Genomic DNA, 15,835 nt, shown 5'->3' on the forward strand with positions numbered 1-15,835 from the left:
ACTAACAGAAGTATTGGGAGCATAAGCTTTCGTGGGTAAGAACCTCATGAAGAAGTGAGGTTCTTACCCACGAAAGCTTATGCTCCCAATACTTCTGTTAGTCTTAAAGGTGCCACAGGACCCTCTGTTGCTTTTTACAGATTCAGACTAACACGGCTACCTCTCTGATACCTAAAGACTCTGTCTCCTCCATGATACTGGCTAATGGGGTGCTGGGCTCACCATGGAGTCACCATCCCCTCTGGGGCCCTGGCCAATGGGGCACTGAGTAGTGGTCCCCAGGCCTGGAATCTCCCTTGCTGGGGCACTAACTGTAGAATCGTTAGTGGCAGGTCATTAAGGCCTTTGGTGAAGCAGGACAGGCTGAAGAGCACTGCTGGTGGAGAATAGGAGGCTAATGGTGTTAACAGCCCAGCTAACCCCTTCTTCTGCCTGGATCCCCAGCAGCAGCGCTGCCTGGAATCCTTGCCTCACCCACTCTGGGTCCGAGCCCCCCAGCAGTGGCTGATCCACATGGGAGGGTGATGATTCTCCTAAAGCTGCCAGCTGGGGGACTTAGCCCTAGCAATGGTCAGGGCCGCTGAGAGCGGGTTCGGCCCCGGTGAAAAAAAATTTTCGGGCCCCCCAGCAAGGGCGGACCAGCTAAAAATCTTTACACGGGATTTGTATTGATGTGCAAAAAAACCCAAAAACAAATATGCCCTGCCTGGTATACAAATGAAAGACAAAAACATATGCAACATAGTCGGGCCCTGGGCCCCAGTAATTTGTACTGGCTTCCCCCCCTCTCGTCGGCCCTGGCAGTGGTGGCCTCAGCCACCACCTCACCTGGCCCTTGGAAACTGGACCTGAAGGGAAAGGGGCTAGAGCTGTGGACTCACCCTACAGGGGGCAGGAGCAGTAAACCCCACTGACTGTGATATCCACTGAGCCTCCACAGAACCCAGAGGTGTCAGAGGCCTGGATCATGGACCGTGGTTAGAGGAGGCTCCACTTTGTGGGCCGTGTCTTTGGAGATGGCTCTTCCTGCTGTGGTGACGACGCAGGAAAGGAAATAGAACGCTAGGTTTGTTGGTAGCTAGAGAGCTTTTTAAGCTTTTTGCAAAAGCTTTAAGCAAAAAGCCTCCCAGGAAAACTTTTTCTGGGGTTTTTATTCTTCTCCTTACTTTGTTTACAACTTATCTGAGTGGTTACATTCTTGCCCATTTAGAAGGCAGGCAATATACATGAGCATGAGATTACAAACCCATCTCTTAAGCGCGTGAAAAGCCAGCTGCAAAGATGATGTCATTGTTGCCAATAAGTTTTCCAAACATAGGCGCTAGAACAAGGTTACTCCCGCCTTATTGCCAAGGGAACAGTTTGCCGTTCTTCAAGGCTTATGATTAGGGAGCAACACATTCCTACATCTTCCCATAGGCACGTGCCCCCCCAGCACCCCACTTCTGCCATCACAACCCACTCGGAGATTACTGCCTAGGGAGTTAGAAAAAAATACAGGGAGAGGGCTAGGGAGAGCGATGGGACTCAGAGCCAGTGAAAACTTTCTAGTGGAAAAGTGTTTTCCAATGAAAAATGGCTTTTCATTCTCAACAAAAATGTTTTTGTGGATCAAAAAAAAAATCCATTTTTAATATCATTTTGTAAGGAAAATAAACCCTTTTTACCTTCCCTTTTTTAGTTCCACCCACCCCCAGCCTTACAAAACAAAATGGGTTTGAAACATCAAAAAAAAAAAAAAACCCCAAACATTCAAATGGTGGGGGAGTGGGGTGGGGTTTGTTTTTTTTCTGATTTTTTGTGTGTGCGTGCGCAAAACATACTTGCCTTTCTCCTACCAGCTCTAAAGGGAATGAACCGGCTTTTAGTTATTATTGATTTATCCAGGTCCCAATGGTGCTGGGTGCTGTACATACACAGGACAAAAAGACGATCCATGCCCCAAATTGATTACGATCTAACTTTAACCCAATGGGGGCAGTCACTTGGCTGTGTCGCCCCCTAGTGAATCTGTGCTACATAGTCCCTGAAGCCCCCCTGCTCTGATCTCTCCAGGTCGCAGTCCCCGATCCCCAAGTATGCGTTTGCTGCACTCTCCAATTTGGTGCCAGTTACATATTGAGTCACAGTGGCAGACTGCCCGAGGATTAGCCGGACTGTCCCATGTCGATGCCCCAGACCCCCTGTCCTGGCTGAAGAAGAGTATTTCCCAAGTCCACCCAGCATGGGGGGGTAAGGGGAGGCGAAGGGGAAGGCTGTACTGGGTGCCCCATTTCACAGGGCCCCCAAACCAAGCAGCATTGCGACCTGGTGTGCAGGGTTGCAATGTCACTCAGGTTTGGCCCAGCACCCCTCTGTCTGCATCTCCCCCTCCCCCACTCAGCTGCCCTTTGATGCAGGGAGACAAGCAGGGAGACAATTGGTCCTGCTTTGAGCAGGGGGTTGGACTAGATGACCTCTTGAGGTCCCTTCCAACCCTGATATTCTATGATTCTATGAAGTAGTAAAACTAGGACACCGCCTATGCTGTAAGCACAACATGGGGAGGATGAGAGCTGATTGGGGGGTGGGGGGGGGAGAATCCTCACTGTCTTAGGAATGTGATGCAGCAGCAGCCCTCTGGGATCCAGACACTGCAGTGATCAGCACCCAAGAAATGCATGGTTAAGCGGGTCAGGGTGTTCAGGGGCACTGAAGGGATTTAGCTCCTTAGCTCCCTGCAGCTTTTTCCCTTAAAAAGCTCATCCTCGTGGCTGCATAAGAACTGTTCTCCAGCCAGGCCAGCTTCCAGCCTGGAGCAACAGCTCCAGGAGACGTGCCAGTCATCCCCGTTTAGAGAAACAGGGCGTTCACTCTGAAACCTCACGATGGCTGCTGAAACGGCAGCCAGGTTAACTATTTCACGGCTGAGTGTATTGATGGACACGACCTGCTACAGCAAGCAATTATTTCAGCCAGTGTTTCCCCTGGTAACCAGACACATTATTCTCCTCTGCATTCATGCAGCTGAGCTGAGCCTAGCCCTAGCCCTGACAGGGTGCTTGGGTGGAGCAGCTGCTGGTGGTTTCTCCATCATGTTGTCTCCCTGTGCTGTGAGCAGGGGGGAGATGCCACAGCAATGCCAGTGCTGGCACCTGGGCCGCGCTAGCTGTTTCTAATGAGTGCTACCACTTGGGAATAAAGGGTAGGAACATTCTAATGTAGACGCAATCAGGAATTCAGTCCCCAGCCAGCTCCCTTTCCCCCTGCCCAGAAGGGGGAGGGGAACACATAGCCACATCTGGGCTTGGCCACATCTGGGCTTTATTGACCACAATTTCAGCCACCTCCTGCATGCCAAAACCCCAGCCTGTCTTCCAGCTCTCCCATGTTCCCTAACGCACCCTCCCCAGCTGCCAACCCTTCCAGCTTCTCCACCTGGCGACTCCTGAGAGGCTGGCATGGCTGTCAATGCAAAAAGCCTGAGGGCAGCATAAAATCAGCTGAGCTTTGTCTTGGCAGGAGCTTGCTGAGCAGCAGCTTCCTGGCTCCCCCAGGAGCAACTCAGAGAGGTACAGGTCAGCAGGCTGGGAGCTCATTCAAGGGCATCTGGCAGTGGCCTGGGAGCTGGAGGCTGGGTGAGAAGCAGAGAGCTCAGTTGGGAAGCGTATTGGCTGGAGAGGGGCCAGGTGCAGCAGGAGACCTTGGAAGCAGCCTGCAGGCAGGAGATTGGAGACAACAGCTAGGACTCAGTGATGCCATTCATGCTGGAACTGAACTCTGGCCAGTGGGAGCTACAGATCTCTGCTTAATTGTGGAAACGGTTACGCTTGCACCCTTCTATTGGGCTGCCCCGAGGGGCCCATTAGGAACTGCTGCATTGATCTCCTAGTGAAACTCCCTGAGCCATTCCTGGGAGCGATTTGCCTCCTTCCCATCAGCTCTCAGTCTTTTCCTTCCAGCAGTGTGCAAGTGGGAATTGGGGGGACAGTCTGCAGAGCTTAGCAGCTGACCTGCCCACTGCACTTGCTGCTGAATCTGGGGTACACTTAGGACACCTCTGAGCATCTGAAGGGGGTTGGTGGATCAAAGCCCCCCCCCATATAACAGGGTTGGCTGCTAACCAAGCTCCGCCCTCATAGCCAGAGGTCACCTTGCAGCACTCCATCCCTGCTATATCCTTTACAGGGTTCCTTAACCAAACTCAAGAGTGCCCAAAGGAAATTAAAACATTCCCCACCTGAGGTCCAATTTATTCACTCTTTACATATACACTGGCCCTCCAGGCCCCAACCTCAGTTCAACATCCATCTCTATTTCATTGGGTTGTTCCCAGCCCTCTTTTCCAGATCTGCACTTTCACAGTCTCTGCAAGAGCTAATCTTGCTCCCTGCGGCAGTTTCCTTCGCCTTCTTGCCAGCTACAACTTCTCAGGCCTCTATTTCCTGCATGGTTCCCCCAGCTTGGGTCAGCCATCTGCAGCCTTTTATAAGGAATTCCTGATCCCACTCAGGTGGGGCTCATCCTGTAATTAGAGTTGGCTTAGTCCCAGGATCTGCACTCCATGGGGCAAGACACCCTGTTACAGCCCCCAGTGGCGGGGTGCATTACAACAGCAAAATAAGGAACAGCTGCGCAGATTGGATCATTCATTCCCATACTCAGCTCAGCAAAAGACGCCATTTATTGGCTTTACCCGATGCTGCCACAGAATTGCTGATCTGCTGCTCCAGAAATCAGAAGGGAAACAGGATAGGCACAGAATTTAGACTTAGCTTGCCCTGGAGCACAAGCCTTTGCTTCTTCTTCTTCTTCTTCCATATGCTTAAAACCAGCAGTGTTAGATATCCAAGCCTAGGTTCGCAATCCACTTGATTGCTTCAGGGGAGGCACAGTGATTTGCAGAGAGCCCATTGGGATAGCATCAATGTCCCAAATGATTCACGAGGTATTCCACAGTCTGAAGTCCCTTTCCCCAGGCACAAATAGGACTATGCCTCAGTTCCCCTTTATGGAGAATATAGGTGCATCTGCCATGTGATGTGTGGCTGAGATTGAAAGTGGACTGTATTTTCCATGGGAGTGAAAAACCACTGGGTTCTTCACTTGGGGCATTGATAGGGTGTTTCTTTGGGACACTGGCGTCCTTCCACCTTGCTCACCATTGATCTCTGGGGGGAAAACCCTGAATCCTCGAGCTCTTGCCCTGCAAGCTAAAAAAGTTTCCTGGATTTGAGTGATGACAATCATCTCGGGGTCTGTCCTGTTACGTGCTAAGGCACAACCAATGTCAAATCGGTATCTGAACGTCACAGCTTGAACAGCAATCAAAACAGCCCTTGCTTATCACCTCTCTAATGTAATTTTACTCTCTCTAGTGTACCTATCAAGGGATATTTTGAGTTTTAGTTGCTGGAGGCCTATTTTTGGCGGGGGGGGGGGGGGGATGAAGAACCTGAATACAGTAGAATACAATAGATTATAAGGCCCAAAGGAACCATTAGATCACCCGTGTCTGACCTCCTGTATAACACAGGCCAGAGAATCTCCCATGGTGATCCCTTCCTCCAGCCCAGTATAGAACTGGGGATCTGTCTTCAGACAGCAAAGGATTGGAGAAGATGCCCCCCGAGTAGAGGAGATCCGTCTCCCCACATATCTCAGCTTCTCTCTATAGGGCAGCAAAGGGATTGCCCTTTGCCTGCTATACAGGTAATGATACTGATCTCTTTTGTAAAGTGCTTTGATATCTATGGATGAAAAGTGCTAGATAAGAGCTGGGTGTTGAGCTTTGGCTCTCAGCGAGATTCAGAGGGGAATTCACCCTGGCCAAACGCTAGTGCACAAAAGTAGGATTTGTGGGGAGAGGCTACAGCTTGGCTGACTCCTCTTGATCTCAGACACATTCTCTGCTAGCCACCCCCTGCCCTGTCCTACTCACGCCACATGTTGGTTAGCTAACCAGAAGGCACCTCTGGTTGCTGGGTTGGCTGCTCTCCAAAGAATGGGGTATAACAATGGTGCTCACATGGCTCTTGGTGCGTCCTTCCGCTAGTTGTGTACCTGACCCCACCATCGCCAGCCAGCTCCGGTATTTGTTCTCCGGAGTCACCTTGCGAAATTCTTGAGAGTCTGTGCTGTGGAAAGCGAGATAAGAGAATATAATGAATAGTATCAGAGATGGGGCGGGGGAGAGATAGGGAGAGGGCTGGGGCTGTGCTGGAGAGTGCATATAAAGGATGATGCAGAAGGCTGCCAATGCTCTCTGGGACCCCACAGTTCTGCCCCCAGCAGGAACCATTGTCCAGAAGAAAAGGCAGAATGTTCCCCTGGGCCCTGGCTGTTCTGTGTGCGCTCTGCACAGCGACCAGTGCCACTGAGAAGTGCAGTGAGTACCAGCCATTCCCTAGGAGAGACCAGCACCATGACGGAGCCAGCAGGGTGCAGTAGCTGGGCTGGTTCAATATCTCCCTGGTGGTCCCTGAGCACAGTTAAGGAAATAAGCAGAGGTGGCACAACGGGTGTTGGTTCCCAGCATCAGTGAGAGCCAAGAATCTCCAAAGAAAGTGAATCCACGGGGGGTGGGGGGTGGGGGAGGTTCTTTAATTCATATCCTGGGGCTGCCAAGGTGGCCTCCTGTGGCACATGCCCTCCTGAATGAATGTCTGCTTCTCTCCATCTCCAGTTGTTCCTGCCGACCAGCAGTCCCTGGTCACTGAACTCCAACGTAGGATGGAGAGCTCTGTCGTCCTGCAAAGCCCACCAAACCCCAGCATCCTGATCGCTTTGAACCTGGCCGGCACACAGGATGGCACGAAGGAAAAGCTACTGGTGCAGCAGATAAAAGACAGGGTCATCAAGGAAGGCACAGCAGGTAGGATGCCAGAAATCAGAGATTCTTCTCTGTGTGCCGGATCAAAAGCCCACTGAAGTCAACAGGAGATTTCCATAGACTTTGAAGGGCATTAGATTCAGGCCTTCTGTGTGTAACCCTTCTGCCCATCTAAGTTGGCAGCAACAAGGGCCGGGTTCTGTATCTAGGGGTTCCGTTTCAATAACACAATGCAAAACCGGCTCGAGCCCCCACCCAGTGACCTGGGACAATTACATACCCCCCCCCTGGGTACCTCTAAGAGGCAATACTTCCCCTCTCGCAAGCACGGAGTCTGAGTGTAGCAGAAAATGTTTAATGACATGAGGTAAACGACATCAGCATAAAATTGGAAAAACACCACAAACAGGATTCATAACACAAACCATGAGCAAAACCCACCCCAGCAAATTGGGCTGTGTCCTTTTCCCTTTGGTTCTTGAATCCAGCAACCCAAAAATCACCCAGAGTCCCCAAAGTCCAACACCCCCAAAGTCTCTGGGGTCCAGCAACCACCCAAAGTCCCAAAAGTTCAACAACCCCCAAAGTCTCTGCCCCTGGTCAGTGCAGCCCCAGAGTAAAAGGGGGGGGGGCACGCAGGGTGTTAAGGGGCACCTTACGTGATCCGAGGCTGGCCAGCCGTCTGTTTCTCCGTGGGGGTTCCGCCGCAGCCTTTACCACGAGCCAGTCCACTTTCCTGCCATCCCACGAACTGCTCCGCTCTACAAGCTGCTCCGCTCCACTCCGCTCCGCTCCGCTCACCGACCTGTGAGCCGTTCCAGCCGTCCCCGCAAACAGCTCCGCTCGCCGTTCCTAGGGCCACTCCAACCGGCCCCGCAAGGCTCCACACCGCTCGCTGCTCCTCCAGTCGTCCCCACAAATTGCTCCACCAGCTGCTGAGCAATATAGCTTCAGGCTCCCCCACTAGTTAACATAGCCTCAGTGATCTCAGCTCTTAATACCATCAGCTCTTTTGTGATTTCAGCTCTTAGCAATTTCAGCTCAGGGTAGGGGAGCCCCAGTGCTGGTGCACCATTGGCCCAAAGTGAATTCAGCTCAGCAGCCTGTAATTAGACTCTTAAGGGAATCAAAGTTAGCTCTGATATTCCACAGTGGAGAGAGGAGGTGGTGCAATTGGTGTTTCAGACCCTCAGAGGGGGCCCATACCATCAGGTACAAATACCTGTCCCCATCCTCTCTCAATTCACTGGGTTTTGTAACCCATGCCCCTTGACAAGCAAATGCTACTTAGGTAATGGTGACGGATTCACTCAGTCCTTCTGTCATACAACAGTTCCACTGGCCTTGATTCACAGAATCAGGGTAACAAAACTTTATTCTTCCTGCCCCAATAATAGAGAAACTGGGGATCCCACACCAGCCAAAGTAACCACTTTCAGTTGCTGTGTTTCCTGCCAGGCGAGTGGGTGTGCCTATGCAAATAAGATCAGCCCCTGGAGTTCTTTTCCACACTCGCCATAATTCACCACCAGATGTCAGGGTAGAGCTCATCCTGACTCTGCTTACATGTGCATGCCCCAAATCCCTTCGCCATATATCCTGCCCTTAGAAGAGGAACTGGTATATCCTTTAGTCATAGAATCACAGAGATATAGGGCTGGAAGGAACCTTGGGAGATCCTCTAGTCCAGCCCCTTGTGCTGTGGCAGGACCACGTAAACCTAGACCATCCCTGACAGGTTTGTCCAACTTGTTCTTAAAACCCTCCAGTGACAGGGATTCCACAGTCTCTCTAAGTAACCTGTTCCAGGGCTTAACTAGCTTTGGAGTTAGAAAGTTTTTTCCTAATAACTAACCTAAATCTCCTCTGCTGCAAACTAAGTCGATTCCTTCTTGTCCTGCCCTCGATGAACATGGGGAACAATTGATCCCTGTCCTCTTTATAACCACCTTCTACATATTTGAAGACTGTTATCAGGTTCCCCCTCAGCTTTCTCTTTTCTAGACTAAACATACCCAGATATTTAACCTCTCCTCATAGGTCAGGCTTTCTATACCTCTTATTTGTGTTGCTGTCCTCTTCACTCTCTCCTATTTGTAGGGTGACCAGATCACCCAGGTCAAATATCGGGACGCGGGGGGCGGGGGGGCGGGGCAGAGCGGAAAAAAAAAATGGCAGCAGAGCAAAAAAACAACACCCCCCCCCCCACTTCCTCCTCCCTCCGCAAGCGCTGGAGGGAGGCCCCGGAGACCCAGGGGGAGCGCGGGGCCGGGGTGAGTGAGAGTCCGGCCTGGCCCCGAGCGCAGGCAGGACTCAGTCGGGCGGTACCTGGAGGGAGAGTAGGGGGGCGGCCCGCGGGGCCAGGCGGCGGCTGTTCTCCCCACCTGGGCAGCGGGACTTGGGAGCAGCCGCTGCTGCAGCTCCTACTGCTGCAGCCGGAGGAAGCGGCCATGGCGCTCGGCGGCTGCGGCTCTGGCGCACGGGCCCGAACCTGGGCCTGTTGCAGGGACCCAGCAGCGCGCACGCTGCGCCCAGCCCCTGGCCAGTCGTGTCTGGGCTGGCTGCCCAGCTGGTGCAATCCCGCGGGCGGCCATGGAGTGGGGGCAGCAGGCCCCAGCCCCCCCGTCCCGCTCGGGTCCCGCAGGGGAATGAACGGGGCTGTGCTGCCGATGCCTCCGCCCCGGGGCCGCCGCGGGATTGCACCAGCTGGGCAGCCAGCCCAGACGTGACTAGCCAGGGGTTGGGCGCAGCGTGCACGCTGCTGGGTCCCCGCAACAGGCCCGGGCTCGGCTGTAGGAGCTGCAGCGGCTGCTCCCGAGTCCTGCTGCCCAGGTGGGGAGAACAGCCACCACCTGGCCCCGTGGGCCGCCCCCCTACTCTCCCTCCAGGTACCGCCCAACTGAGTCCTGCCTGCGCTCGGGGCCAGGCCGGACTCTCACTCACCCCGGCCCCGCGCTCCCCCTGCGTCTCCGGGGCCTCCCTCCAGCACTTGTGGAGGGAGGAGGATTTGGGGAAGAGGCGGGGATTTGGGGAGGGAGCCAATGGGGGAAGGAGGGGGCGGAGTCGGGGCGGGCGCGAGCCCTTCCGGGCTCTGGAGCCTTTGCTTGTTTGTCCCGTGTCCCGACCTAACATTGGTCGGGACACGGGACAAACAAGCAAATATCGGGACAGTCCCGATAAAATCGGGACGTCTGGTCACCCTACCTATTTGTCCCCAATTTTCTTAAAGTGTGGTACCCAGAACTGGACACAAGACGCCAGTGCTGAGTAGAGCAGGAAAACTACTGTCCCTGTCTTGCATACAACACACCCCAAAATGACATTTACCTTTTTCGCAATAGCATTGCACTGTTGGTTCATATTCAATTTGTGATCCATGACAACCCCCGGATCCTTTGCTGCTGCCGAGCTGGTCCTTTCTTCTGCTGCTCAACCAGGCCATCCTTTCTGCCATCCTGATTTTGTATGATCACAGATCCGGAAGGATCTAGTGACCAGGTTTCCCCAGCAGCTATTGTAAGGAATGATGTAAATGCTGACCCCTAGTGGCAATAGCGAAGAATATTCCTTCCAGACGCATTTTGCTGAGTTTGGAGGGGATTGGAATAATATTCCATGTTAACACCCTGGCCCTCTCCCCCACCACACACACAACCAGTGAAGAGGACATTACATTTCCAGGTTACACACTAACAAGTCAGCTGTCACAATTACGATTTCATATCTAGCCTTAATTCTGCCCCCTTGAGTGGCTGCATTGCTAGCATAAAGGTTCTAATTACAGGATGTCGGACAATTTCTTAAATAAAACAGCATTTCAGATCAACAGGAGCTGAACTTATGAGCCACTGAAAACCAGAGGAAGGGGAGGGGGGCTAGAATAGAAAGATTAACTATCGCAGTAGCTGCTCCTCCCGCTATGTATTTCTATAGCTGTTTTCATCCCAGTCTGAGATCCTTTCATCCAGCCACCTCTGGGGAACAGCATTTTATAATCCCTCCCAGCAACACTACACAATGGTTTAGCACAGGAAATCCTGTGTTCAATGGAAACAGGATGGCAGATGGCCTGGGACATGAAGAAAACTGAGTTCTATTCCTAACTCTGCCACTTACTTTCTTGGGCAACTCATGCATCTCTCTGGGCCTCAGTTCCCCATCAGTAAAATAGGGACAATTATTATTTATTAGGTGTATTATGATAGCACTTAGAAGTCCCAATCATGGACCAGGATCTGATTGTGCAAGGTGCTGTACAGACATAGAACAAAAATCCTTGTTGATTTCGACTGGAGGTTCTTTGGGGCAGGAATTCTCTCCTACTGCAGGGATGTACAGCGCCTAGCACAACAGGGCCCAGATCTCAGCCAGGGCGCTTAGATGCTATCTCAGTAGAAATAATAATAAACCTAAGGTGGAATTTCAGGAGGAAGGATGTTGTTAGAGCTGGAATTCAGGCAAGACTCCAGGCTTAACAGCCTTGCTGTCATGAAGAGCAATACGGGATCTAAATTACACATGAGTGCTCAGGACCTCAGTTTTATAGCCCATCTGATAGACAGCACCTGCTAGCACTCTACCAAGGTCCTGGAGGCCATACCCAACTCCGGAGGAAGAGCAGTAAGTCACCATCACCCCTGTGTAGCATGCAAGTGTCCCTCAAATGTTGCCCATCCTAACAAAGCCCCATCACAAGCCCACTTAGCTTTGATACCAACACATGCTGTGCTGGCTGCCCCCATCCCATGCACTGACACCCTCACTCCTCCTGGTGTTTCAGACATGCAATCTGTTATAGCTTTAACCCAAGGAAACATAGGAAAGACATGATCTGTGTTGTGCCGAGGACCCCTTAATGAGTTAGTTACACTTTCTGTCTCTTCTCCGCTCCCTCTCCTTGTCCTGCAGAAATGACCTCTGGCGAGGTGGCCCTCTACGTCCTCGCCCTCCTCTCGTCCTGCGAGGATCCCAAGTGCGTCACGGCTGACATCAACTTGGTCGAAGTCTTGAAGTTGAAAACCAAGGAGGAGTTGACCTACTTGAGTAAGAGGGGGAGCAGGGCTTCAAAGGCATAAGAACTGGACCAGGACTCAGCAGGACTGGGTTCTGGTCCCACGTCTGCCACTGGCCTGCTGGGAGACCTTGAGCGAGTCACCACACCATTCTGTACCTTGGTTTTCCCATCTGCAATGAGGATAATGATCCTGACCTTCTTTGTAAAGCGCTTTGTGATCTACGGACGAAAAGTACTATACAAGAGCTAGCTATTAGTATTCTAATCAGGGAAGAGCTTTCTCACTAGGAGGGTGGTGAAGCACTGGAATAGGTTACCTAGGGAGGTGGTGGAATCGCCTTCCTTAGAGATTTTTAAGGTCAGGCTTGACAAATCCCTGGCTGGAATGATTTAGTTGGGGACTGGTCCTGCTTTGAGCAGGGGGTTGGACTAGATGACCTCCTGAGGTCCCTTCCAACCCTGATATTCTATAAGGTCTCTCATGATAAGAGACTTGGGGACTGGACTCCAGATCTCCTTGCACCTTTGGGGTCCTGCCCAAGTGCGCCTGGGATCTTTCTGTCCAGGAGGAGTGTCCTCTGCAAATCTCCCTGGAGGCAGCAGTTGCCCAGGTCAGCACTGTGCCACCATCTCAACTGAGGGATCACTGGGATCTTTGCTCTTTTTCTTTACTCAAGTGAGTGGGGCACTGGTGGAAGGTGCTGTCCTGAGGGCTTAGTAGCTCGAAGGTCACCTTCTGTGTCCATGGTGGGTACAGCACAGATGAGAACCAGGACAAGGGGTGCACTTCCCCGCCTGACCTACAGACACAACCTTTAAGGGAGGAGAGGCCTGGTGTGTCTCGGTGGCCCAGTGTTCAGTCACTCCTGCTCTGGTGCTTTCCAGGTGACCACGGCACGCCCAAGACGACGTTCTACCAGCTCAGCCTGGACACCCTGGCTCTGTGCCTAGAAGGGGCCAATGTCAAAGAGGCAGCTCTAAGCCTGACCAAGGAGGCGCTGGCCAAGGACTTCTTTGTGGGTAAGAGCTGCAGCTAAGAGTGCCAGCCCCTCCCAGTACTGAGCCCGTGCCACTGGGGCTTGCTTCCCATCAGGCACCCTGCTTTGCTCATCGACCTCACCCCTAACATACCTGCTGCTGAGCCTCCCCATCATTGCCCCCTGCTGCCTATCTGTACCCCCATTACCCTGCCGTCCTCCTCACTGCCCCTCCCTGCCAGCTGCATGGAGCCATGCTCTGGAGAATGTGCTGCTCTAACCACCCTTGCTGTCTCCTTCCACCCTCAATGGTCATGGTGACGATGGGGCGGGGGTGATCTGCAGACACCGGAGCCATGGCGACTCTGGCACTGACCTGCGTGCACAATGGGCTGGTGAAGGCTGAGCAGAGCAGGATCCTGGAGTCCATTCACGAGGCGCTGGACAAGCTCCGAGAGCAGATTCTCAGGGCCGTGGAGACCAACACTGCCAATATATACAGCATCGGCTTGGCTCTTCAGGTACCCAATCCCCATCCCCTCTCTGCTGGGAGCACTGGCCTGGTGCAGAGCCCCCAACACACCTTGAGCCATGGTCTGGCTGTGTCATGACTGAGTCATGGTCCCAGCCTGGCCAGACACGACCAAACGGCCACGGGACCGCGAGCAGTAGGGCTGAGTGCACAGGGACACAGCCCCCTACTCTCCTCTCACCATGCCCTGCTCTGTTAGAGGCCTCTCCCTCCTCCTTTGACAGGCACTCAATGTCACTCCGGTGTCCTATCCCTCCGGGGACTGGAGCTGCTCACAGACGTTAGCCAAGGTGCTCACCGAGATCTCCCAGGGAGCCTTTGACAACCCCATGGCCGCTGCCCAGATCCTCCCTTCCCTCGTGGGCAAAACCTACCTTAATGTGATCAGACTCAGCTGCTTGACAGGTAAGGGTAAGGATCACGCCGTAGTCCCTTCCCCCACCAGCCACTTCCCCAGCCCCTTGGAGCAATGCAACAATGGCCCCAGGGTCCAGAGATCTCTCACCTGTTGCTTTACCTTGGTAGAGGTCTGAGCTAACCGGCCCTGATCCTGGCCTCTGCTCCACTGGCCCCGAGAGAATAATCCCAGTGTTGGGGGTTTCCCTGGCTGGTATAAGGCTACTGGAATAGGTCTCCCTCATGCCCTGTGGCTGGCCCAGGACCACAACAAACGCTCTAACCACTAGGGTGACTAGGATGACCAGATGCTCCTATATCCTCTCTCTCTGTTCCCATCTGCTCCTATATCCTCTCTCTGCTCAGTCATGGTGGAATACACCATCATCAACCACCTCAGGGGGCAAAACTTCACCCACACCATCCGCGTGAGTGTACCCAAAGGCTCTGTGCTGCTCTCCGTCCTGCAAGCAGCTCAGCAGAACAATCCACAGGACTTCAGGTGAGCGAGGCAGGCCTCATGTGGCTACAGATTTGTCCTCCCTTTTGATCACTCTCTCCCTACTGGTGCATCAGTTTCCCTGTTTGCCTCTGTCTCTCTTCTGATCCATCCCCTCTACATCCCTATCCTTCCCTGAAGCCAACAGCTGTATCCTCCCCCATCGCCCCGGCTCCTCCTGACTCTTGCCTTCATTCCCCTTGCAGCTACAAAACAAAGCAGACATCCTGGGGCCTCATGGTGGTCTCCATCAACAGCTGTGCTGCCAACTCCAACGACAAGACCTACTGGCAGTTCTTCAACGGCACAAAGCCCCTGGAGCAAGGTGCGGAGTCTGGGGGGAAGGGAGCAGGCGGGACAGTTGTTGGCAACCACCTGGCAGGGGAACATGCTTGTCCTCAGAGTTGCATCAGTTCTGTCCAAGTGGAGCATTTCATAGGAGGGCGGCAACACCAAGAGCAAGAGGGATTCAGTCTGAGCAGCACCGCTCCTGCCTTATCATCCTGTCCCATTTCCTCCAGGTGTCGACAGCTATGTACCAAGTAACAACGAGCATATCGAGGCCATCTTCAGCACATATTGAGCACGCAGGTGGCCTGAGGGAAGTAGGGGATGCAATCAAGAGCAGGAGAGACCTCTTCTGTCGCCCGTCAAGATCACAAGCTGGGCAAGACCCCTCTAGGCTGAAGAGATACATGCCCAGCCCATCACAGGGCTGTCAAGGGCAAATAAAAAGAGTTCTCTGGTTCTCATGGATCGCTGAATGTTTATTTCAATCTGGGGTGTAACACTGGGCTCTCAATAAAGCGCTCAGCTTCTGAAGGGCTCCCCAGTTTGGGATAGTGTCTATCAGCAATCTCCAGGGACAGATATGATTTCCTGCTTCTAAAGAGGGCCCAGATCAGCTCACAACACCTGGATTATAGCTGGCCGCCAAGTCTGCATTAGTTAAGATTGAGACCAACTTTCTGTTTAAAGCTTGATTCTTCCAAGTGCTTCTAAAATCCACATGGTTATTTGGATTTCCTTGAAAGTTGGTGTGCCTCACAAGGTGCTTGCAAGAGTTAGTGTTCCAAATGTAGGGGCATTTGACCAAGGGATCCCCAAGATACAGCTCCTGAAAAAACGTTTTCCCCCGTACAGTTTGCAAATTCGACCAGTGTATTTTGATAAAGCTCTTTCTGTCTAAAGAGGCTCCAGAATAGGCCATTCTCTCCCAGCTCTCACAGGGATACCATTAAATTTTCTCCCCATCTAAAGAGGTCCCTAGAACAGGACATTACTTCCTAACCAACACTAGGGGATTGATAAAGCTCTTCCCTTTTAACCGGCCCTCAGATTGGGTCATACTCTTCAGGATAACAACAGGGATCAATAAAGTGTCTGGCATTCCCGGGGAATGATAACATTCTACAGTGGCCCCAAAATGGGACGATCCCTTTGGAAAAACAACAGGATACCATCAAGCAGTGGGTCTCAACCTTTTTCCATACTGTCATGGGATTGATATACCGTGGAGCAGGGTGCTGGATGAAGAAAGCCAAAAAACAGGGGGTTTTGTGTCACCGCCTGAGGGGCTCGAGGCGGACTAAAAATGGTCCGTTGG

At 52.7% G+C, this 15,835-nt stretch overlaps 1 protein-coding gene across 1 annotated transcript; it reads left to right on the forward strand.

Annotated features, from left to right (window-relative positions):
- Positions 1 to 6,221: 6,221 nt before the first annotated feature.
- Positions 6,222 to 14,812, forward strand: LOC112105090 (cobalamin binding intrinsic factor-like). The gene is given in 10 exon segments (XM_024197748.2): positions 6,222 to 6,248; positions 6,250 to 6,367; positions 6,665 to 6,853; positions 11,720 to 11,854; positions 12,711 to 12,845; positions 13,148 to 13,323; positions 13,559 to 13,745; positions 14,097 to 14,232; positions 14,436 to 14,554; positions 14,751 to 14,812. Coding segments are annotated over 10 exon segments (1,284 nt in total).
- The last annotated feature ends 1,023 nt before the right edge of the window (positions 14,813 to 15,835 follow it).

This window comes from Terrapene carolina, unplaced genomic scaffold, assembly GCF_002925995.2.
Source record: "Terrapene carolina triunguis isolate 2854851 unplaced genomic scaffold, T_m_triunguis-2.0 Scaffold90, whole genome shotgun sequence".
NCBI classification, from domain to species: domain Eukaryota; kingdom Metazoa; phylum Chordata; order Testudines; family Emydidae; genus Terrapene; species Terrapene triunguis.